General features: G+C 43.5%; 1 protein-coding gene across 3 annotated transcripts in view; it reads right to left on the bottom strand.

Moving 5' to 3' along the window:
- Window positions 1–22572, bottom strand: part of COQ8A (coenzyme Q8A) — a 38482-nt gene extending 15910 nt beyond the window's left edge. Inside the window, exons 1-5 of one of the 3 annotated variants that reach the window (XM_040552942.1) lie at window positions 22496–22572; window positions 12400–12594; window positions 8419–8826; window positions 7094–7160; window positions 2577–2651 (exon numbers count right to left, since the gene is read on the bottom strand). In XM_040552942.1, coding sequence (XP_040408876.1) covers window positions 2577–2651; window positions 7094–7160; window positions 8419–8826; window positions 12400–12576 — 727 coding nt within the window. In that variant the 5' untranslated portion in view covers window positions 12577–12594; window positions 22496–22572. Of the gene's footprint in view, window positions 1–2576; window positions 2652–7093; window positions 7161–8418; window positions 8827–12399; window positions 12595–21721; window positions 21738–22422 lie in introns of those variants that run through there. The other 2 variants (XM_040552941.1, XM_040552943.1) reach the window with 2 other exon arrangements.
- Between the last annotated feature and the right edge of the window lie 3730 nt (window positions 22573–26302).

Below are 26302 nucleotides of genomic sequence, written 5' to 3'. Positions count from 1 at the left end.
CTTTCCATAGGGAAACAAACATTTGTTCAAATCTAGGCTAGCTGCCAGCCCCGCAGGGCTCTGCCCAGCCTGGCATTTGCACAGTGCCTATCAGGACAACCTGTTATAGGTCTTTAATAAGTTACAAAATTGACCTTGAATCCAAAGTCTTTCTGCTAGTAATGGCAACTATTTGTCTGGGCAGTGTTTCATTCTTATTCCTGGAAACCTGTTCTACTCTCCCATCCCCACCACATGTAAACCTTTTACTTTAGATACACACTAAATGCTAAGACTACCAGCAAGGTCACCAGTGACCTAGGAGGTTATTTTTAAGTTAGCTACATCAACATAACAAGAAAATTCCCACTGGAAATGAAGTACGACCATCCTCTTTTTAAAAGATGAAGGTGAACCAAACCACTTATTAAAGCACTTAAAGATGGCAGCCATAGGGCCTTAAGCCCTTAAAAACACCCCTGCAACTCCACAGAAATCATTTCCACCACCAAATTTCTATGTCTAGGACATCAGGCTTTGATGAGGAGGGGAGAAATTCACAAACTCTTGCACCAAAATTTTTGTTCAGGGATAAGTCCCTTAATATTATAAAAAGTAAATTGTTTCTGGAAACAGACAAGATGAGGCAGAGAGGAGAGGAAGGGGAAGGGCCCTATAGTTGCTAAACATGAATGGAAATTTAGGTGGGGGGAAACACATCAATACAAACATGGTTACTAGAGAACATACAGGAGAGGAAGCATCCATGCGACTTCCATTTGGTAGCAGCAATGGCAAGATGCCAGAGTAACATGGTTTGTACTTAGGATCACCTGTAGCTCAAGAGTTTCAGGCTTGCAATTTTGTGACTGAAGGATGAATGCTTCTAGCCCTATTTTACAGGTGTGAGACACTTTCAGTTGTACTGACTGGGCAGGAGGAGGGGAAACCAAGAAAAGACTCTTCCTGGTCACTCCTGGATGCTAGCAAGAGTGTGAAATTCTCAGGAACACCTTTGGCCATGCGTCCCACTTGTTTGACATTCCAATACAGTGCAGCAGTGGCAAGAGAAAAGACATCAGCTAAAAGCTTCCAAAGAACCGGACAACATGCCACCCTCAGAGACAGGTTGACCTGAGCTTATGGTGCTGGCAGCCAGAAAAAACTCTCAACTTGAGCACAACTGCCTCAAGCTGAAATCATGAAACAGGTGCAGGGTGGGTTTTTTTGTTTGGTTGGTTTGTTTGTTTTTTTGTTTTGTTTTGTTTTTTTTAAGGAAGTGTAGAGGTACCTATGCAAGACATTTCCCCCAAGAATAGCAAAGGCTAGTACTGACAGAGAGAGCAGTAAGAAAATGGGATCTTGGACTTAAGCCGTGTATATATCCTCTGCCATGCATTTCTGCAGGAGCAGAGCCCTTGGAGAGAGGTCTCATCCAGTGAGTCATACCCACTGTAAAGTCCTACGGAAAATGTGTCCAAGGACGCTAGCTAGAAGCTGTCGAAGAGCAGCAGGAATGAGAGCCTAGATGATGCAGCATCCTTCTTGCAATCTTGGCTTAAGAAGCTCCAAGACAGCACAAGGGATGAAATAATCTTCTACTTCTGCCTCACCTCAAAACTTCCCACTCCTGGCCCATTCTCCTTTACACAGTGTAACCACTGCTCCGAGCTCTTATCTAAGCAGACAACAGCAAGAAGAGAAGCAGAAATGAAATCAAGCAAGACAGCTAAACATAAAACCCAGACCATTTTCCAAATCCCTTGCCTACCATCTGAGTCATCAGCCCTCATTGCCATATACACTAATCAAGGTTTGGTCAAGAACATTACTTTTCCCAGAGCACAACTCAGCCTACAGAGCAAGCTACACTGCCATATTTAATCACTGCAAAAGCTTGGAAGAAAGCCACCATGACACGGCCAGGTATAACTCAGGAACATTTTAACTCCAACTTCAAACAAGCTGGGGAAAAAGACAAGGTCAGGTCAATTTTCATGGTCATGAGAATCCTTCAGAGGAAGACAAAAGAAAGATGGAAGTAGAGAATCACTACTTAGCATGTACTTAAATTGTTTTGTCACTCTTAAAAACAGAAAAGAGCAGCCATCCTCTAAATAAATTCCTATTAGGCAGTACATCCTTAAATTTCAAACAGACTGCAAACAGCAATAGCATGAAGCTTTCAGACATAAGAGCTCACCTGCAGTTTCTGAAGTGATTGAACTACGCGGTTACACTGAACAGCTTACAAATATTGTTGCACCAATATAACCAAGAATGTACACAGGTATGGTATTCATGCTCACGTGTGGCTGTGGCAAAGTAGGCTGTATGAATTGCACTGGCATAAACTTATTCTCACACATATACACGTCTGACCTCTGTCTACATGGTGAGGTTGTGGCTTACTTCAATGGGGAAAAAAAGAAAAGTCTGGACATATCACATTAAAAAACTACAAAATTCCCCTTGTTGTTCCAACCGTGTCAATGTCCCAGCTTTCAAAAGAATAAAATCTTGCAAATGAGTATGCAGGTAAATTGTGACCGGAGAGGAAAAAAGACCAAAAAAATGAGGATGCAGAAAGGGCTTACCATTGCGTTCTTCAGGTCGAAGGCTCTTCTTTGCAACTTCTGCCAATGCTCCAATGCCAAGACCAACAGCTAATCCTTTAAAATAAGAAACAGGTCACAGTAAAAATACTGAATTACATATAGAAGCATTTTTTATAATTAACCTCAAGCCACAGGATCACAAGCACAGCTACAAAACAGATTGGTTAGAGCATCCTGGCTTTTGCAATGGAGTTATCTTCAAGTTTTACACTGAAGTCTTTTCTCCTGTATTTCTTTCTTCAGTCCAGCATGCCAGCCAGGTATCATAGGCTAGACCAGTCTGAGACACCCAGTTCTTGTGAAGTGCATCAACAAGCACTACTGAGAGCTGTGTGCTCCTGCTGTAGACTCAAGTTGTGGGGTTCATTTTTCCTGAGGCCCACCTTACCCAAGCAGCACTGTAAGCTACAACTCCAAGAAGCTGTGCTGTGGAGTAACCCTGAGCAGCAACCATAGGTCCATGAGACTGAACATCAGCAATCCATATACCACCGCGCTTGCAAGTGGCAAGTTGCATGACGCTGTACAGTGGCCACAGATTAAGCTACAACTACAAATAGCATTACCTGCCTCCACAACTGACCAAAACCACCAAAGATTAAGTGATACACAGATCTAACCACGCAGCAAAACGCATACTGCACTAAGGTCTCACTGCCTACCCAATTATCTTCCCAATTTGAAAATATTTGTTTTTCTGGATAAGTGACATGGGTAATAAGAACAGCTGGTGCCCCCTCACAACTCTTCAGCAACAGTGCATCCCATCATGCCTTACTTGTGCACTGCTAGCGGTACTTGATGCATGTTTTCCAAACATCCCACGTCCTCCTTCAGTCTCCCAAATAAAACAACTGGATTACATAGTAAGTACAGTGAAGGAAGCACAGCTGAGCAGCATATATTTTGTGCATGTACGTGGGAAGAAATGCAGTATGCAAGCATGCACACATTTTGTAGTCTCAACCAAGGAAGCCTGGGCACAAACAGGTTGAACATCATTTGAGTAATTTGAGTTTTTCTTCCTTCCCATCAGGTAATCACAACCCCATCTCTACAAATAAAACTTCAAACTTGTACTATATCTGCTTCCAGAACAACTCCATCTAAATGCACTGAGCCAAAGAATCCAGCATAAGGTGAAGCACAGACCATGGAAGGCAATCAGTGATGTTACAAGGCCTTTGCATGGACTGCATCCACACATTTCATAATTCCTGTACGTTTTTCTATGAAGGTATGCTATGAAACTAACTTCTGCAGACCTTCAATAGGGCCAAGCCATGCAAGACCACTGAGGAATTATCTTTCAAACCTGAAATCCACAGATTTTATTAGCTGAGCAAAACCAGAAAAAAAAAAAAAAAAGACTTCTCAATCACAGCATAAACAGTATCTATTAAAATGCTGATACAGTCATCTCCACTCAGATCCCACATGCAAGACAGTTACTTGGAGCAAAAAAAGCATCAAGTCAGACAGGGAGACAATGAAGATAGGTACCTCAAAGTGATTTTCTAGACTGAGAACAAGTCCAAGATACTGTTCACGCAGTACTTTTCCTGCTGGCTTTTACCCCATTTCCAAAGAAATGTTTTGGACTTCAAAGAACTTTGAAAAAGCAAACTGCAAGATTCTCAGGAAGCTGGTTAGTAGTGTCCTCTGAGAATCTGCTCTAGAGGGTTTGGGGATCCACGAGAGCTGGTCACTTTTCAAGAACCACCTTTTAAAAGCCTAGGAGCAGGCAATCCCACTGTGCTGCAAGTCAAGAAAGCAGGGCAGAAAAACAGCTTGCCTGAACAGGGAAGTCTTCCTGGAACTAGGGCAGAAAAAGAAAATACGTGATCTCTGGAAGCAAGGTCAGGCTTCACAGGGAGAGTACAAAGCTGCACTTTGCACCTCCAAGAAGGAAACAAGAAAAGCTCAGCTTGAGTTGACAACAGCAAGTGTGGTGTCAGACAATAAAAAAGGCTTTTTCACGTATGTCGACAGCAAGAGGAGGTCAAAGGAAAACATTGGACCAATACTGGGAGTGGATGGTCGCCTAAGAAGTAAGGAGGAGAAAAAGGCACAGGCATTTAATGCCATTTTTGCCCCAGTTTTTGATGATAATGACATATCTTGGGTGCCCAGACCTTAAAGTTGGAAAGTCACTGCTCCTCCAGTTGTGGTCTTCCTACTGTGGTCACCAGAACTGTAAGGGAACAGTTGTATCAGCTCAACGTTCATGAGTCCATGGGGCCTGACGGGATTCACCCCAGAGCACCGAGGGAGTTAGCAGATGTTAGCTGTACCCCTCTCAACAACTTACCAAAGGTCATGGGAGGGCGGGGAGGTCCCTGCTGACTGGAAGTCAGCCAGGGTTACACCAACATACAAAAAGGGCATGAGAGAAGACCCAGGAAGCTACAGAGCTGTTAGTCTAACCTCGGTGCCTGGAAAAGTTATGGAGAAGATTGTCCTGGGGAACACTGAAAGGCATGTAAAGAACAAAGCTATTTTCAGGCAGAGTCAACATGGGCTCATCAAGGGAAAGTCCTGCCTTCGTAATGTGATCTCATGCTGTGACAAGGCCACCTGCTTGGTGGGTGAAGGGTAGGTGGCAGACGTAATCTTTCTGGATTTCAGTTAAGGCCTTTAATACCATCCCTCATGGCATCCTTCTGGACAAACTGTCTGACTGTGAGATAAACAGGTTCACGATGCACTGGGTGATAAACTGGCTAAATGGCAAAGCTCAAATGGTTGTGGTGAACAGGGCTATGCTGGGCTGGCAGACTGTCACCAGTAACGTTCCCCAGGACTCAGTTCTAGGGTCATTTCTGTTCAACATTTTTATCGGTGATCTGGATGTAGGAGTGGAGTGCATCCTCAGCAGCAAGTTTGCTGATGATACTACACTGGGAGGTGCTGCTGACTATCTGGAGGGATGAAACGCCTTGTAGAGGGATCTAGATACACTGGAAAACTGGGTGATTAGCAATGGCATGAAATTCACCAAAGGTAAATGCCAGGTACTGCACCTGGGATGGAGTAATGCCAGACTGGGAGATGAGCAGATAGACAGCAACCCTGCAGAGAGGGATCTGGGGGTGCTGGCTGACAGTAGGCTTAACATGGAGCCAACAGCGTGCCCTGGAAGCCAAGAGTGTATCCCAAAACGTGGTTTGCATTAATAACAACATAGCTAGCCAGTCAAAAGAGGTGGCCCTCCCTTTGCATTAGTGCTGTCTCACCTTGTATACTGCATGCAGTTCTGGGCTCCATAATTAAAAAAAAAAAAAAAAAGAGACGTTAAGGTCCTTGAAAGTGTCCAGAGGAGAGCAACAAAGCTCGTAACAGGGCAGGATGGCATGTCCTGTGAGGGGAGGCTGAGGACACTTGGGTTGCCTAAGTCTGGAGAAAAGAAGTCAACCTCATTGCTCTCTACAACTTATTGAGGAGGAAGTAGAGAGGAAGGTGCCAGTCTCTTCTACTTGGTAACTGATGACAGGACATAGGGGAATGGCACAAAGCTGTGCCAGAGGAGGTTCAGACTGGACATGAGTTCCTTTACTGTGACAGTGGTTAAACACTGGAACAGGCTTCCTAGTAAGGTGGCATTGCCCCATGCATGTTCAAGAGACATTTGGACAATGCCCTCTATAACATACTTTAGCTTCTGGTTAGCCCTGAAGAGGTGAGGCAGTTGGACTTAATGATCTTTGAAGACCCCTTCCAATGGAACTATTCTATTCAAACAATATTGGACACAATACTAGAAAAAGAGCTTGTTATAATAGGTCTTCTTGGGATTTGCCTACTGCTCTACTCTAATTTGCTAAAAAATAAATTCCAATCATCAGCCAACAACTGTTTCAAACTGAAGCCAGGCATAAACATGTTTACTGTTAATCAACTGCTACGGTTTAAAGAGCCGAAGTTTAAACAAAAGCTTCAAGCATCTTCACAATATAATCACAGGGTGCAGCAGGAGGCACACTAAAGGTGGTGGTAACACACCACTATTTTAGCTGTTGTTAAACAAATCATCTACCCTACACTATTAAGAGTGACTTTTTTCATTTCATAACAGGTATATGAAAACCAAGGTCCAGGAATCATATCAGCCTGTGGTCCTAAGAGAAAGACAAAAAGAAAAACCATACCAATTCTACAGCTTTTGTTAACAGCTAGCTTGCTGAACACATCTGAAATATCTGTTTAGGTAGGGAGCTTTTTTCTTTGCCAGCAATTAGATATGATAAAAGAGCGACAAAAGAGGAGATGCAAAGAGTAACTTAATTCTGACTAAAGACCAAGTTCCATAATTGAAATGAAAAAGCCCAAATCAAGCTCTAAGCCAAATCACGTGTTTGTGGGAAAGCACATTCCTATTAGCAAGCTTAACTAGAAAATGGAACCAATTCTTACATTAGCAGGAGCACTGTCATAGCCAACCATCAATCAGTATGTATAAGTGTGGTGACTTTGTACACACGGGTGTGCGAACTCACCTCCAAAGTTAGCGAGCCGTCCAATCCTCGTAACAGGAACCTTTCGCTCTCGGGCCCGTTCGCTGAGCTGCCACAGAAAAACAAGGCAAGGAAAACAAAAAAAAGAAATCCACAAATGAACTGGGCATACAGTCAGATGCTGCAAATTCAGAGAGCAACTTGAAAAACACTTGAAGAAGATCTCTGTGCTACAGAAAGCTGTTCTTGAACACCAAGCCTCATATGCACCAACAGATTTTCACCTGAGCACACTGCAAAACACGTATGCCTTAAACTGAAACATGCATTAAACTGAGAAATGTACAAGAGGATGTGAAAGACAGAGGAGCTAATAACCATGTTTAGAAAGCCCATTTTCACTTTTACCTCAGCAGCCCTTTAATTGTCAGCTTGGAGAAGCAGTGCAATGCCAACCCAAACTCTCTTCCACACATGCAATTAAAACTCCTGCAAAGTCATCAGGTTGACAGGACCATAGATAATTTCCTCACACACAACAGCCAGAGAAGAAGCATACAGTTTCATTGAAGCAATATCCTGAATGCGTAAACCCACAGCAGCATCCAATAGTGGGTTTGGGGACGGAGGAAAAAGATCAGAGCAGATGACAGGCATCTCCACTGTGAATCCTGCTGTATGCTTTCTGCACTGTCTTGCACAAGGGCATGAAGCCCTAAAGCAACAATTGTTATCTATGCTACTCTCCAATCTACTAATGCTAAAGACAACAATCTCTCCACCTGTAGGAGGGCTGCAAGACATAGTACAGGAAGCCATGGCATCTGCTGAGAGAAGCTTAGGTCCAATCCATTCTTCACAGCCATAGCAAGACTGCTAGCTAAAGGGGACAGGGTCCTTCAAACAGAAGATAAACCCTTTAAGAGAGTCTCCAGACCTCTGTAGCCCACAGCTGTCCATAGCTTCTCAATATTCCAGCCCAAGAACTGGGGTGAGTTACAGACTCTTCATTACAGTAATCAACACATTGACTCCTCACAGTCCAGTGGATGGAGAGCTCTTGTTAATGTAAAGTTTAACTCTAACCCTATGTATGCATTTTAAACATCCTCTCACATTCAAATATCAGATGTAGAGGAGGTAGATATGAAAGTAGGCTGAAAACCTACTGCCAGAACAAATATCACAGAGATCAGAGTGAAGGAGCACTGACTCTTCCTTCTTTTGCCTCTACAAAAGGAAACAGCAGAAGAGGAAAAAATAAGAAACACAGGAGAAGGTGAGTAAAGGACAATCCAGTATAGAAGCAATAGCACTGAGAACCCTTAACTGAAAACAAACCAAGAAAAACAAAAACAAACACATACCATCTGTTTGTAGGGTTTCTGCTCTGAACCTGTTTTGGCCTGTCTGGCTTTATCAATATCTTCAGCTGTTAATCCACCAACAGAGGAATGATCCTGGTGAAAAGCCCTATTTTGTCCAAAGGCAGTAGCGAAAGGATTTCCAGGGTCCCTAAAGCCTCCAAATAACCTTGCATCCATTTTGGGAGGGAATGGCTTCTGACTGAGGCCAGAATCTCCAGTCTCAACATTTCTAAAAGGTCCATTTGTAGTGTAAGAGTGAGATGGGCCTTCACTGCTTTGTTCGTGAGGCTTGGTAGAGGCAGTAGAGAAGTCCCTTGAAGCATCTGATGGCTCTCGGGCTGAGAAGTCATAGTCTTTCCCAAAATCCTCAGACAGATCACTTAAATTCTCCTGCTGTTTGCCCAGTTCCTGAAAACAATAATAGAAATACTTTAAGGAAAGAACTTAAACCTGCTCACTACTCATCCATGGTCCTCAGAGAAGGGCATGGAGCTTGGCTGTCCTGTCTCTACTCAAGTAATTTGTAGACTCTGGCACCGCAGACATTCACAATAAAAGCCAGGAAAAAAGAAGAGATACGGAGGACACCTGGCACCACTGGCAGTCTCTCAGCCACACTGATAGCACTCATTAATTGACAGTTCCTCAAATACCAGTAACTGGAAATGCCTTGTTCCACACACGCTGCCAAGAAGGGTCACTAACTGTAGAGATCACTAGAAGCATTACATTGCTCAGGAACAACAGGTGATGGGAGATACAGAATAGCATGTATAGCATCTAGCCTCAAGGCTACTTGAAGCAATACCAGGTACCTATTTATAGACCAATTAAGATAAGCCTTCCATGGCCAAGGGATTGTAGTCAAACAAACAAACAAACAAACAAAATTCTGTGCTTGGAGCAAGGATAACAGCTCTTGCTCAATACTCAAGGCAAGCTTCTCCTGATAGTCTTCCGTTTTGTTCTGTCCTGTCCTGACCTGCAAGAGTTGCCCCACTGTATGGGACTGTGGTTTGGAGAGCAAAGGATTTCAATTTATTGTATTCATTCTTTTAAAACTCCACTATAAGAAAGAAAACGGGTGATACACAGACTACCAAGATATCTGGGAGAAAACTCGGAGAGTGCTTTTGTTATTAGGGAAATGAAGGTTTGAAATCTCCATGCACAGTTTTCATGCTAGGACTGTCAAGATTCTGTTGAAACAAATGTAGCGGCTTTATAAGACAGAAGTCACAATTACTGGTAACTGCAGCATTTGAAAAGTTAAAGTTGAAGACCAGACAAATGTGCCAGTGATGTGTAAACCTATGTAAATATGACTACAAATATATCATCTAATTATTGTCTGTGTTTCATTCAGGGCTCCATTACAGCGTATCTGCTCAGGCAGTATGTATAACTATGAAATTAACACTTCACAAATGCTCAGAATTGAGGAGGGTAGGTAGGGAAACCAACTCATAATAAACTCATCATGTTTTTTTTGTTTGGTTGGTTTGGTGGTGTTTTTTTTTGTTGTTGTTTTACTTCAGAGACATACATGGTGTCCTCTGTCATCTGGTACTTGGTAACCACCTTATCTGCTCAGAGTTACAAAGATCTCCCGCTCTGGCACCTTCATTAAGCCAATGTAGAAGGACTGGAGAAGACATATCGGTCCCTCTATGTAGAAGATGTGTTTGAATTTTGTACAGTGAGCATTTATCTATGCGTGGGAACTCACTACTTGGCCCTATAATAACCTTGACAAAACAATATTTTGGGAGTCCAAGTTTATACAAAAACTACTTGAAGGAGGTTTTGTGCAACATCAGTATGGGTGTATGGCTGTATACTCAAGAGCAGATGTGCAGACAAACTCAGTGCTTCTGAGTTTGTTTACACTTGTTGGAAGAGTCCACTGGATACATTGTCCTGGTTCTTGTTAAACCAAGACAATGTATGTATAAACATCTTGTAATTCTGAGCTGCTTAAAGCTTTCTGAAACTGTCTGTAGTTCCATTAGTGGAAGAAGAAGTCCCCAGAATGCCTCCCTTGTCTACGTGTTTCTCAAGTAACTAACTATGTTTGGCCAACAAGATCTCACTGTAGTTCTGTGGGAAGTGCTAAACAAATCACCACTATGAGTGCAAAAAAGCTACTTATCATGGATAGCATTAAGCAAATGGGTTACAAGTACTTGGTGCTTTCTTTTGTGTCATGCAACTGAGCGCACATCCACTCTGCAAAATTGATGGGATATTTCAGTGAAGCAGAATGCATTCAAAAAAATTTTTGTAAACAAAATCCAGTTGTCAGGGAAGGAGGGGACTCAGCAGGTCATGTTGAAGGTTGGACTTGACGATCTCGAAGGTCTTTTCCAACCTAGATGATTCTATGACTTTTGAATGCAGGAAAAAAAGTTAAAAAATAAAATCAGTCAGCAGCAGAGCAACTCCTACTTGCTACTCCACATATTCTAACAGAAAATGTCCATTCTACCTCAGCAGCAGCAATGCCAAGGAAGAACTGTGGATGATTATAGCAAATCGACAGGATTTAAAATTCTGCTGTGGTCAGGTTAAGCAGGCAGTGTATTTTAGACTCTTTCCTAAACACTAATTACATTTCCCCTCTTTACAGAAGAAAAACAGAACATAGTCTTTCCTGTTATTCAGTAGGTCTCACGATATTTTGAGCCTCAACATCAGTGAGGGCAGAGGAGAAATCTGTTTAAAATGGGGACTGTGGCCAAGCACTGACGGATGATTTCAAGCATGAAGGCCTCTCTACTTCCATACATAAATTTTAAAAGAATATCAGACAGCCAAAGCCTTGCCATAGATCAAGAAAAATGAAACATTCACTTAATATAAAAGCTTTCCTCTTCAAAAGAGAAAAAACTTACAGCTTGAACATTTGAACATTTGCAATTTCTTACAAAAAAAGCTGTTTTAGCAGCAGTTTCTCAAGCAACTCATGCATAGAACATTGTGCAGAGAAACATACATAGAAACAAGAGAACATTCTCTTTTCTTGAATGCAAAAGGGAGACGAAGGCAAAACAAAGCACTATCCCTGTGCCTGTGTTACCTTTGTCATATTTAAGTCTTAGGGTATTTCTCAAGACAAAGCTATTGCAGACTTAAATATGACAAAGGTAACACAGGCACAGATTCTAGGATTGAAGCTATAGGCAACTGTCATGACAGTCCAAGCATTGCATAAAATATCATCAAAACCTCACCCATTAGTTTTTGCTTCAAAATCATGATCTGGGCTACAATGTCATTCTAAATGATGATTGATCTTGATTTATTGAAGTTCTTTTCCACAGACAAGCCCCACTTTTTCCAAGAGATGGCAACATAGCAAATGTGAAGCTCTTATATATCCATCCTCATGTCTGGTAAGAGAAGCCACTGCTTAAAAAAAAAAGTGTGGCTTTCCTTATGTTCCTTATTTGAAAGCCAGTTTTTTCTGAAAATCCAGCCTCAGCTGCAAGTGACAAACATGCGAACACCTGACTCCAAGCTGTTCTGGAATATATCACATGTACCAGTTCTATGGAAAAAAAAAAAAAGGAAGTAACACTGAAATAATTGCAATTCACTTTAGAAGAGCTCATTCACTTACTCAAACTTGAGATAATCAATGAATGAAGTCTCAGGGAGACCGCTGACCAGTCTTTCCAAGCACTTAATCTTTGACAAGACAAAGCGAGCGAAGCATGCCTTAAACAATGAGTAATGGAAACCAGCACACTCCACCATAACAGTAACCATCACCTTGCATTCCTGTCCAAGCACCTACAACACACTACAGAAGCCTTGGAGAATTCCTGGCATGTTCCAACATCTGCATTAGTTACCTCGCGCTTCACAGAGCTAGGTTCTGGTTCATGACAGCATTTCCTAGGCCCTCTCACAACACAGAGTACCTGGAGGAAGAGCCAGAACATCATACTAGTCTATGCACACAAGAGCTTTTCTTACCTGCACTTTCCCCCAGGCAGAACTAAACTGCTGTTCAGCAGCAGCCTGGAGACTCCTTGCAACAGTAACCGCATCGCCACCAAGGATCACCTGCCGCAGCTGTCCTGCTTGGGTTTCCAGGACGGCCTTACTGAGCTTTGTCAAACCTCTCATGATCATGATGGCATCCCCCGCCATGACTTATTTCTTTCCCTGCTGAAAGATGAAAAAGAAAAAAAAAGGCAACAGGTCAAGGAACAAGTTTGCAACTAGGTTCAAATCACTTAAGAGCCAGAGCAGTATGTACCAGACAATTTCATTTCCCTTTGACAACCAGCCACCATAGGAATTTGTTTGCAGCTCAGATAACACTTCAGCCAGCTGGAATCACAGTTGGCTGTCACCTTACCAGGCAAAGGTAAGGTGTCACTCCTCTGACTGTGACGGTTCATGAGTTAGGGCAGCGTTCCAGGACTTGACACAAATATTCAAGTTACCATTGAATGGAGGAATCAAAGACAGATAAATTTCAGCAACACTGCAAATGCTGTCTTAATTCCTCCCAAATTTTTAAAAAGGATTAAAGCACTAGAATTCAACTTTTGATTATCAGGCCATGGAACGTATTCTCAGTGCCTGATAACACAGATGAAGCATACTGATGGCTGCCACATCCCATTACTGCCCTGGAGCCATACCTGCTCATTTTACATAGCTGAATTTCTTCACTCCCATGCCAATCAGTAAGCTTTGTCTGTCCTCCAAAGGAATCCACTCAGTCCCTGACTTGTACCTCGTTCTGCTACTTTCAGCTGTAAACATAACAAGGCTCAGAACACCCACCTACTGCAGCCTTGCACACCATTTGGAATGCATCGCACCACAGTGCCGTACCTTTTCACTCCATATTCCTTCCTATCTGAGAGGCACTCCATCTTAGATTCACAGCAGTTACTGCAATTTCAGCATCTTCAGATACAAACCAGGAATTGTAGGACGCAGGATGGTGCGAGAAGAACAAGTTACACCAACTCCTTTATCTCCAGTGACAGCTAGGCTCAGGACACTGGCTCTCATTTATCACTGTCATTCATGTAAAAGAAAATCAGGACTGGCTGGGATACCAAAACCATTTTGCAAGGGAGAGTTTCACCTGATTATTATTATTATTTCACTTATCTCCCACATCTTTCAAGCACAGCAAGGATTATTGACTGTAGGGTTTTAAGCAGTTTGGAGGGTCCAGGACTTGCATCTACATCCATGATTTCTGACATAGAATATGGAGGCATACTACCAGCACAAGATGCTGCCTAAGCTTCACCCTTCTCTCAGAGTTTTTGTAAAAATCTGGCTTCAACAGGTACCAAGCACTACCAAGACCACAAATTTAAGTCATGTCCTAGGTAGGTACACTGACATTTATTAACACCTGTTAAGCAGTGATCAAAATCAGGAATAATTGCTATAGCCAGGAAGCGAGTATTATATATTACATGCTTTAAAGCATGGTTGTTAGAAAGATAGTCAAGTGTTAGCAGCACATCTAGGTTTAGCATGTTAGCTGTAAAAATAAAAATTAAGTTGACCCCAGTCATTATTCTGTAGTTACCCTTACAAAACCTATCCCTAAACTCCAGACCTGTAACAACTGTTATTTCTGAATCTCTGTAGCATTTAACCACTAGTTTAATGCTACAAAATGCACTTTTATATTATATTTTTTATATCATATTTTTTATATCTTTTTATATACTTTTTTTTTTTATATATACTTTTATATCATATTGTGTGCAATCCCCATTGTGAAATATATTATGAAGCAAAAGACAAACAATTCTCCTTTATCGTCTTTGGCTATAAAAGATGGCACTTGGATCATTTGTTCCTGATAATCTTCTGACATCCATGCTACCATCCTCACTTTCCTACACACAGTGGTTACAGCCATCTAGGTATCATGCAAGTGGTTTCTTAGCCCAGAAGCATCAGCAACACATTCCTATGCTGCACAGCGGAAGGATGGGCTATTACAATGCACCATTCAGCCCCACACCTCTTCGCTTGCTGGAATAGCAGCCTCTGTGTAGCAAACGGAAGTCTACAGGCAACTGACTTGCTGTTTTCAACCACCTTTCACAGATTCCCTGCAGGTAGCTAATAAACTGAAAGGAAACCACAGCTCAAGCACAAAGACGAGGCATGGCTCAATAAAGAATGCAGAAAACCCCAAGGAGAGTTACTAGCATAAAAGGCTGAGAAGCATACATGGAAAATCAAAACCATATTCCTGCTATTTAAACAGAATTCTATCTGTAAGCTATCTACTTCCAGTTCCTCATCTTCTGAGCACCAAGTCCTCACCTTTACCTGACAAAGCAAGGACAGGAAAATGCAGAGGAAACAAACGCGCGCACACAGAAATTATTACTCCTTTGGCAACAGACATCAAGAGAAAAGAACATTCGGCTAATGTCTATATGCTTTATCAAGTGCTATGAAGGTGGGAGCTAAGTGCAACAAGAACTGAACTGAATGATACTGGAGGCATTTTCCTCAACTGGAAAAAATCTAGTTTTGTAGATCCCACACTTAGCAGGACACATTACATGTGTATGTATACACAAACACATACACAGGACAGAGATTAAGCACAGGGAGACTTCTAATCCTACAGAAATACACCAGAAGTATTTTTGAAAACTTTCTTCCAAAAATACAGCTCTCTCAGCACAGAGGAATTACTTCTCTACCACCAACAGTTTACTGTCCCCACAAGAAAGACATTCATCTACTGTCAATTTAAATAAAACAAGCCCCATACAGGCCCACCACCACAGAGCAGTTTTGCACTAGCCCACATTCCCCTCTAGGTAATTTTAAGTGCCTACATCATCTCCAACTTCTCTTTTAAATGCGTTAAAAATGAAAAACATCAGACAGTACAAATAGTAAGGCAGATAATTGTTTACACTGTTTCCTTCATAAGCATGTAATTCAATCTCTGTGCCCTCCCCCTTCCTATTTTCCATCATCACAATCACTGTTATCTTCATTGTATCTAAACAAGGACTATAATCTTGGAATCAGTGTTAAAACCACCCACACCATGAACGCTAAAGTAGCTGTGGCAACAATATGAAATTAAAAAAAATAGATGTAATGAAACATTTTTAAAACCCACAACCACAAACAAGATACAAGTGACCAGGTACTCTGCACAGTTTTTCCATGGCCCTAAGCTCAGCAGCAGACTACGGTAACTTCAAAACAAGTGTTATTCATTAAGATGTTCTGTAACTTATCTCTTTCCTTTAAACTACAGTGAAGATGTGCCTTGCTTATCCCTTCATTCTTCCCTCTCCTTGCATCTCATGTATGTTTCCACTTCAGAGGAAATTTGTTTAAAGATCTGACCTGCAACAGAACTAAGAGTTCAATTATCAGACTTCTGCCCCGTGGCTTTGATTCAAGCCTCCTTAAACTAAATTCAAGTCTCTGAAAGGAACTTTAAAACTACCCTTGCACAAAGTTTTCCAATGCAATTCAAGACAAACACCTTTGAAAGGCAGGCAGAACTTGCTTACTCTCTAATCATTGTAACAGCAGTACGTGCACTGATAGAAGCGGGCTGCCTGGCAGACAAATGCATCTTTCCACCAGAATTCACAAGGCTTCATAACCACTTCTGGCAAGTGACAGAAATGTAGAAATAATGCATTCACAATTAAGATCCTAGCAAGAGAGTGCATTCCCTCATTACGGTTCACTTCCCCTATAATAGTCTCAATACAATACACTAATAAATTCTGTTCCAGGCACACGTTTCCCACTACACTGATGTAGATCTGATTTGTCTTGATTTTAAGGCTAAAACTCACTCACTTTTCCCCAAGACTGGGTTCTGCTCCTGCTCCAATAAAATAAGTATTTGCAATTGGGGGACCGAAAAAAAAAAAAGTTTCATTTACCTCATTCTAAGGTCTTTAAAATACACTACCCAGGCAAGGAAAGGTTTATGCCATTTTCACACTTTTTCTTGCTCTGTTGCATCGTGGCTGTGGTGACACTAGATTGCTTTTCTAACTGGAGTATAAACTCTCCAAAGCAGGGGCTATCAAGCCACTACCCATCATTCACCATTTTTCCTTTCAGAAAGGCGGGTTTCTGGATGTAAGAAGTGCCACACTTTACTCCACTATCCTTTGATCCTGGAATTACGAGGCTGTTTCTTCCAATCCCCATTGCAACCAGCACTGATGCAAAGCAGCATTTACAGTCCCCTCTTCCTCCACCAAGGTAATACAAACAAAAGCAGCAGTCCTTGCACGATCTATTCCTCGTGAACAGATCAAAAGCTCTGTTGTGCTACAACCTAGCAGTAATTTAATTTCACAAATAATCACATTAATCCCGACCATTAACCCTAGTGGAGGGCTACTGCAGGCCTGTCATCTTCATCCACAGTTGACTCAGCTCCAGCCAGACAAAGCTATTGGGTTTTGTTGTTGTTTTTCCCTCCTTTTTATGCACTGGACACTACTTATAATAATCCTCTATATAGCTCAAAAGCTGTAAGCACAAGTGTAGCTTTAATCACACGAATAATTCTCAAAAATACTGTGAATAAAGTTGGTTTTTATGCATGTGGATCCTTTATCCAGCAGCATGGACAATTGTTCGTTAAAACAAAAATGGAGCATGACTGAAACACACAAGTTAACATTAGATTTAGGTAGATGTCATATTTGAAGCATACATTTAACACACTGAACTAGTACAAGCTGAATTTACACTTTTGTTTTTATGGCAAACTTGGACAAAACCACAATTGACACAGTTAACAAGTTCCAAGACATCCCTCTGTCAGTGTTGTTATAAAGTATCCCTTCAAAAACCAAATTTTCCACAGTACAAGAGCTCTAACCTGGAGCATTTACAAGAATGTTACACTAAAGCTCTACTGATCAAATCCAAATGTTTGCACTTCAAACAGAAAACAAACATGACAAACCTCTCCGTCCAAGTTTGCAGAGTAGCTTTATGCTCTCTGAGTCACTTTACCAGTTAGGAGAGAAGAGATTACTGCATTCGGTGCCCTGCCTGATACACACGGATCTGCACAGCTTCATAGCGTGAGGCTTTACACAGGCAACCGACAGGCCTCCCTGTGGAGCTCGTGCTCTGAACTTGAATGCCAAGTAGGAAGGGGGGAGGCTATCAGTTGGCAGTTGTGGGTTGTTTTTTTTTTGTTTTGTTTTTCTACATACACTATCATTTTGTAATTTTTTCATTTCAAGTTTTACTTTTCTTAAAGCACACAGAATGCAATTTGGAAACTGGAAAGCAATAAAAAGCTCCATCTCGCAAACAAGTGAGATTCCTTTCGAATAAAACACACCTTTACTTAAGACCATATTCTTGAGAAAATAAAAGCTTTTCCTCTTGCATTTAAAGAGGTATCAAGTCTTCACTAGTACATCGCAAAGAGTTACAGAAATGAGACCGTTTTCTACGTTCTCTATTACACAGGGAAGTCAGCAAGTAATTTACCCAAAGTTACATAACATGTCAGTGCCAGAGCTGGGAAGAGAAATAGTGCTCTCTCCTAAGCAAACCGACCCTTACAGCATACAGTCCAGAATTCAAGTGTACTTAAAACAACAAAAAACCATAGAGCAAAATGAAACTAGGATTCATAGCCAGCATCTTACCAACATACTGTTAACAGACACATCTGAAGGATTAAATGATGAACAAGCAAAGGTATACAAAAAATCTGATTAGAATAATAACCTTCTTGGAAAACTAGACACACCCTATAACTTTACTATAAATCTATCTTCCTCAGGCATAAGATGACCTTTTTCTTATAATCCTTTTTGTAGACAGAGACAGAAACATGCACGCTATGTCTTAAGTCACTACTTAAAAAGTCAGCAAGAGGTACTACACATTTTCATCTATGGCTGGCACAGACTTGCACACTGAACATAACCCCTGTTATCATTGGGAACAGCAGGTCAAACACCTCGGCCTCCCACTATTGATCCTGGAGGTGTGCATATCTATGCAGATCCCATGCCTTTCAACATTGCCCAGGAGACCAGGGTTATGTTCAAATTTAGTAACTTACAACACATACTAGTCTATTCATAGCCCCCTTAGCTCACATAGCTAAGGAGCTGGTAATGTTTCTTGTTCTGGCTGTGTCAGAACCCTTCTGTAAGAAGAAGAAAATTATAGGATGCAAGAAGAGGCAAAGGAGACTGCTGCAAGAAGGCATGAATTGATCTAATTCTCACTAAAAAGGAGGTGATTGTTGGGAACGTGAAGGTCAAAGGCAGCCACAGCTGCAGTGACCATGAAATGGTGGAGTTCAAAATCCTTAGGGAAGCAAAGGTGATGAAACCATTTCCAGACAAACAAAGAAAATCACCAGGTGTAGTCAGCATGCATTCACCAGGGGGAAGTTATGCTTGACCAACCTGATAAGGTTCTGCACTGAAATGACCAGCCTGATGGATGCCAGGAGAGCAGTGGATAATGCCTTCCTAGATGTCAGTAAGGCTTTTGACACTGTCCCCCATAAGACAGCCATAGAGAAGCTGCTGATGTATGGGCTGGATGAGCAGGCAGGGAGTCGGATCAAAAACTGGCTGAACAGCTGGGCCCAGGGGGTAGTGGCCAGTGGCGCATCTAGTTGGGGGCCAGTAACAAGTGGAGTACCCCAGGGGTCAATATTGGGTCCAGTCCTGTTTAACACCTTCATTAACAACCCGGACAATATGATAGAATGCCCCCCCCTCTATATTTGCAGAAGACATAAAACTCTGGAGAATGACTGACTCACCAGAAGGTCATGCTGCCATCCTGCAGGACCCTGACAGGCTGAAAAGGTGTGCTCACAAGGATCTCACAAAGTTCAACAAGGAGAATTGCAAAGTCCTGCACCTGGGGAGTAACAGCCTGTCCTATGGGGAGAGGCTGAGAGAGCTGGGAGTGTTCAGCCTGGAGAAGAGGAGGCTTAGGAGGGATTTTATAGATGTGTATAAATGCCTGATACATGGGTGCAAAGAAGGCAGAGATAACCTCTTTTCAGTGGTGCTCAGTGACAGGACAAGAGGCAACGGACAAGAGAACTGAACACAGGAGGTTCCATCTAAACATTAGGAAGCACTTCTTGACTGTGCAGGTGACCGAGCACTGGCACCTGAGGCTGTGGAGTCTCCCTCCTTGGAGGTCTTCAAAAGCTGCCTGGACATAGTCCTGTGTAATGGGCTTTAGGTGCCCCTGCTTGAGCAGGGCAGTAGGACCCGACGAACTCCAGAGGTCCCTTCCAGCCTCCACCGTTCTGTGACCTCAGTGCTGAAAGGGAGCATGGCCTATCAGCATCTACATAACAGCTCTGCCACAGTCCTCAGGCAAGTTGTTTAGTTAAGCTACTAGTGATCATACAGAGGGATATCTCTGACACTACGGTAAATCAGCGCAGTGAGCTCTGTACAGCTCATAACTCACCACTAGGCCTAATCTGCAAGCTCTCAAAGATAATACACGATCTACAATCTAGGATTATTTGTGCTCTCACTGCACAGATTTTGTGAGATCATATTCCATACAATACAGAATTGACATACTGTTTTTCCTGACTAGAAAAGTCAAAGCTTTACACAACTTGAAAGCCTCTGAAAACCCCAAACTTCCCATAGTGATAGTGATATGTACAACACTTCGATATGTAACAAAATTTATGACTCCTAATTTTAGGAGAGTTCTGTGAAAGAAACACTCATTTTACTTACTACCCAATTACCTCTTTCCCAGTCCCGATTACTCTCTTGCTGAGCACTATGACATTTCAGAATACTAAGTGCTTTTACAGTACATTCAATCAGCATGCCCAAAAATCCACTGTGTAATTGGTGAAAAAGGAGACCTAAACAGCAATAAAGAGGCTACATGAAGATCTAATCTACACACACAAAAAAAAAAATTGTAGGGGCGAAACAAACACAGTAATAGAACTTCGTAAGTATAAGCTACCATGTGTACAACACTGAGATGTGTTTAGCAAGTCAGCGGAACCAATCCAGAATATACCATGACACACAAGATAAAAGAACATGATGAACACACCACCCCTAGTTTCCATATTAAAACAATTTTTAAAAGCACAGAAAAAAAAAATAAAAAAAGTCTTTGCCTACAAATAAGTTCATTCACCAGCCAAGCAGTTAAACATAAGGAAAGTTAGAAACTAAGGCTTAAACTACTACCCCTCTTCCCTTTCACTTTCTAGAAACATAATGTAACTTGACAAACAAGGTGTGAAACAACAGTCCACCACTTGCCTGTACAAGGACTGTTGGAGGACTAGAAGCCAAAACAAGCTCTGTTCCTGCTGCAAAGATTCCATACGAGCTATTATTAACCTGCTCTAAATATCACAAATGAAACAACCAGAGCTGCGTTGCCCAGCGCAGAATTGTCCTTGACAGCAATGAAACAAGGCGATCAACACTCAGATGGTAAACACGTAAGGGAATTCTCCACATCTTCTGACCTTTTCTTCTACTTATCACACCACTTTATTTTTAAAAAGGAGACACTCAGGAGGTCACCTATTCCCCCTTCCCCCCCCCCCCAGTTGATTAAGACTGACCAATATACAACTGCTTATTTTAAGCATATCTTATTTAAGGCTACTAAGGTCATTGCTAACAGTAAAGAAATTCCTGCATTTCGTAAATACTTTAAGTCCTCAGGTCTAACAGCAAGCAGATGGGTAAGCACATGAGCCACAGCTAGACTCTTTTCTATCTAGGTAAAAATGAGAGATGAAGAACTTACGACATGGCACAAACGTGCAAGACAAAGTACTTATGACATGGCACAAAAATGCAAGACCCCCACGCTCTCTTTAAATGACGGATACCTGTCTGCTTTTAGCCTTTGACTCAGAGCAATTTCTGAACCCCTTCTGAAGTTGCTGACCAATCTGCTATTGATTTTGACCATTATCTTTCTGCACCTCATGCTAAGAATCATTCTGCATATGCTCAAGGAACATACCCAGCTTAGTGAAGCAATCTGAGGACGAGCAACCAAGGAAATAAAGGCCAAAAGTTATTACACTAGTTCTTTACAGAAAAAGTATACTGTAGGTTATTAAAATAAAAATCTTTTGTATCCTTTTACATTTCTTTTTGCTTAAACGCTAAGTAAAAGTCTGCTTCGTTTTTATAAAATGCAGCTTTGTAACTTCTTTATTTTTCCATACAGCTTACCGAGAAGTTTGGATTTCCATTACCCAGAAGGACTGCAAAAAAAAGTTCCCCACCTGCATTCTTGCTGGGTGCAATCTGACCAGAGTGGGGTATCAGAAATAGTGCCATTATGTAACAGTTCTGCAGAAGTTCGGATGGTCAGGAACTGCGAATACCAGCCAAACTTTTATATCTGCAGTTATTTATAGTCTGCTTGCTCAGTGCCTGTTTAGAACTATGCACCAGCCCATTAATCCCTGATGACTTTGTTACGGAGGCTCCACAAGTCCGTGAAAAGTATGATTATTCCCTCGGATACATTACCAAGGCTTGAGGTCTCATGTTATTTTTCTCCTCCTCCATTTCAGCCACAAACAAGCTCGGGAAAGCTAATATTTATTCTATAACCATCCTCAAGCAGGAACATTCCCGGAGGAAAAGGAAAATAAGACTAGACCAGCAAATTTATGCAGCACGGCCGAAGGCTGAGTATTTTTCCAGTGATTGCCCAGGGTAAGGCGGACACCTTGCAGACGGGCTCTAAGGGGCACAAACCACGCGGGGCACAAACCACGCGGGTCCCTTCCCCCTTCCCCCTTCCCCCTTCCCCCCCCTTTCCCCTTTCCCCTTTCCCCCTTCCGCCCTTCCCCCCTTCCCCCCCTTCCCCCCTTCCCCCTTCCCCCCCCTTCCACCCTTTCCCCTTCCCCCTTCCCCCTTCCTCTTTCCCCCTTCCCCCCTTCCCCTCACCCCTCAGCCCGGCTCCCTCAGCGCTCACCCGGCCGCGGCCCGCCGTCCCCTCGGCCCGCTCCCCTCGGCCCGCTCCCGGCCGGGCCCGCGCGCCTGTTTACCTCACGAGCCGCCCCCTGCCCAGGCCCGGCCGCGAGCCCCGCCCCCGCCGCGCTCCCATTGGCTCCGCCGCCGTCCACGCCCTGCCCGCCGCGGAACGGCCGCCGAGGAACGTGCCGAGCCCGTGCACCGCGCGCTGCCACCAATGGCAGGAGGGCCCGGGCGGGGCGCGGGCCAATGAGGGGCGGGGAGGGCGGGGCGCGTGGCGGCTGCAGGGGGACGTGAGGCTCGTGAGGTCCGTGCGGCGGTGGCGGTGGTGCCGCGCGAGGCGTGAGGCGCGTGTGGCACGGCTCGGCCCCGCTGTCGCCGCTCCGCGCCAGCAGCCCGCGGGCGGGCGGGCGGAGGCGGGCTGGGCTGGGCGGGATCTGCCTGCGAGAGAGGAAAATCCCCCGTCAGGCCTGCCCTGCGGAGGGGGAGGAGGGCGGCGTGCTCAGCTCTCGCCTCACGGGGCTCGGGGGGTGGTGGTTCCCCGCACAGGGCAGGAGTAATGGGGTTGATTGATACCCAGAGGCGGCGCGGAGGGCTGTGTGCTTAGCAGGAACCAGATAAATAATAAAATAAAGGAGCAGCGCTGGTTTGGGGGGTTCTGTGTCCAAGAAGTGTTTTTTTGGATGTGAGGTGTTTTTCTAACCATTGACTTAAAACACTGCAGAATGCATTCCTGCAGAATTATTCCAGAAACGTAGCATCTCAAAGTAGCAACTACTACATTAAATCACACGATGGTATGGTTTGGTTTGGAAGGGACCCTCAAGAATCATCCAGTTCAAACCCCCTGCCATGGGCAGGGAGACCTCCCACTAGACCATGTTGCCCAAAGCCCCATCCAGCCTGGCCTTGAGCACCTCCAGGGATGGGGCATCCACAGCTTCAACCTTGTCCAGTGCCTTACCACTGCTGTAGTAAAGAATTTCTTCCTTTCATCTAATTTAAATCTACCCTCTTTTATTTTAAAGCCATTATCCCCTGTTCTATCATTTTCCCCTGACAAAGAGTCTCTCTCCAGCTTTCTTGTAGGCCCCCTTTAGGTACTCGAAGGCTGCTATAAGGTCTCCCCAGAGCCTTCTCTTCAGGGCTTTGTGTTTTTTCTCCTAATTTCCATCCTAAACCTCCCATGGCACAACTCGAGGCCATTCCCTCTAGTCCTATCAGCAGTTACCTGTGAGAAGAGGCTGACCCCCAGTTCCCCACACCTTCCTTTCAGGTAGCTGTAGAGAACAATAAGGTCTCTCCTGAGCCTCCTCTTCTCCAGACCAAACACCCCCAGTTCCCTCAGCTGCTCCTCACAGGACTTGTGCTCCAGGCCCTTCACCAGCTTCGTAGCCCTTCTCTGGACACGCTCCAGGGCCTCAATGTCCTTCTTGTAGCGAGGGGCCCACAGCTGAACACAGCACTCGAGGTGAGGCCTCACCAGAGCAGAGTACAGGGGGACGATCACCTCCCTGCTCCTGCTGGCTATGCTATTCCTGATACAAGCCAGGATGCCGTGGGCCTTCTTGGCCACCTGGGCACACTGCCAGCTCATGTTCAGGCGAGCATCAACCAGCACCCCCAGATCCTTTTCCTCTGCACAGCTTTCCAGCCACTCTGCCCCAGGGCTGTAGCGCTGCATGGGGTTGTTGTGGCCAAAGTGTGGGAGCCGGCACTTGGCCATGATGCACCTCATCACATTGGCCTCTGCCCATCGAACCTACTTGTCCAGGTCCCTCTGCAGAGCCTTCCTACCCTCCGGCAGATCAACACTTCCCCCCAACTTGGTGTTGTCTGCAAATGTACTGAGGGTGCACTCAATTCCCTCGTCCAAATCATCAATAAAGATATTAAAGAGAATGGGCCCCAACACCGACCCCTGGGGAGCACCACAGGTGACCAGTTGCCTGCTGGATTTCACTCCATTCATCACCACTCTCTGGGCCCGGCCGTCCAGCCAGTTTTTACCCCAGCAAAGAGCGTACCTGCCCAAGCCATGGGCTGCCAGCTTCTCCAGGAGAATACTGTGGGAGACTGTGTCAAAGGCCTTGCTGAAGAGACTACGTCAACAGGCTTTCCCTCATCCACCAGATGGGTCACCCAGTCATAGAAGGATATGAGGTTGGTCAGGCAGGACTTGCCTTTCATGAACCTGTGCTGACTGGGCCTGATCCCCTGGTTGTCCCACATATGCTGTGTGATTGCACTCAAGATGAGCTGTTCCATCACCTTTCCTGGCACCGAGGTCAGGCTGACAGGCCTGTAGTTCCCCAGGTCCTCCTTACGGCCCTTCTTATAGATGGGCGTCACCTTAGCAAGTCTCCAGTCATCTGGGACCTCTCCGGATGACCGTGACCGATGACAGATGATGGAAAGCGGCCCAGCAATCACATCTGCCAACTCCCTCAGCACCCTTGGGTGGATCCCATCTGGCCCCATGGACTTGTGACAGTCCAAGTGGAGCAGCAGGTCTTTAACTGTTTCCACCTGAATTGTGGGGGGGTTTCTTCTGCTTTGGTAAGCACGTGCCTCAACAACTTTCCTGACTGAAAAATAATACAATGCATTCTTTATGATGTATTTGCTGCAAGGCTGCATTAGTGCAGAAGTATATTTGGACAAGGTTTACGGATTAAATAGTTCATTTATTCTTACAGTATAATAGATGGTTTATTCTCATAAATGCCCTCTAGTCATAGCATAACTTACAGGACTAATGAACAAACAGCTCTGAGCTTTGATTTCAGCCATGTTAATTGCTTGTTTTGTCCAACTTTTTTAGCTAACTAGTAGTCTGAAGTGAGTACTTAAATCCACACTGAAGGACCTACTTCAAAGCTAGTTGGAGGTGCAGATTCTGTGAAGTTGTAAAGGACATTGGATCAATGGTCTGCTACAAATGTGTATAGGGGTTCAGCTCTACAGCTGGTGAATATTACTGTTGATCTGCTAGTTCCAAACTTCTCTGCTCTATATAGTGGGACAATTATATCCCTTACCTTCATCTATTGACACCAAAGGTGATTTGCCTGGTATTTACGAACACATAAAACCTTGTTTAAATATTACAGAAATTCCTTCATGTGTTTTGTTTGCTTATTTTAAATAAAAAATTAGCTTCCCACCAAAGCCCCAGCCACCTTCCTAGCTGAGCCATGAGATGTTCTCTGCCAGACACAACAGACAGCTGCAAGTAAACTTATTAAAACGTGTCACCCAGCCATTATCCAGAGTGGAAGGAAACCTCAGTAAGTACTAGTAAGGCTAAATTTGAACTTAAAAGGATAAGAAAAAATTCCCCCAGGAAGACACGTTTTTACTTCATTGCCATGGCACAGACCATGCATAGACACAATATATCTGAAATGGAAAGGCCCAACATGAGACTTTCTTGTTTGAGAACTGGATGGAGACTGGATGTAACAAGGTACTAGCCTCAAAAAGTTTTGTCTAAAATATGTAGTCAATACTGACATTTCCAGGAATGTATGCAAATTAACTATTAAGTTTGTGGTTAAGTCCATACTATTTTCTCTAAAAGAAAGGTAATCTTTACCTTCCTCAGAAAAGAGATATATTTGAGATGTCTTTCTTTGAGGATGCTCTTTTATCTAGAGATGTACTGAATTTGGATGCCAGTTCTAAGTTCCTTTGTAATGCCACCTAACTTGCGTCAGGTCAGCATTAATTGTGAAATATGTCTTACTCACTGTGCTGAGCATGGAGAATTCCATGCATTTCTGCATGAGCATGCTGTCATAATTTGAGATGTAGGCAGAACAAGAAAGGGATAAAGCTCTCCCAATCTTTCAAAGACAGGCCTGGCTGGTTCACTTTAT

Source organism: Cygnus olor, chromosome 3, assembly GCF_009769625.2.
Source record: "Cygnus olor isolate bCygOlo1 chromosome 3, bCygOlo1.pri.v2, whole genome shotgun sequence".
NCBI classification, from domain to species: domain Eukaryota; kingdom Metazoa; phylum Chordata; class Aves; order Anseriformes; family Anatidae; genus Cygnus; species Cygnus olor.
The sequence above is the reverse complement of the archived record's forward strand: the minus strand, read 5'-3'. Positions and strand labels throughout refer to the sequence as shown.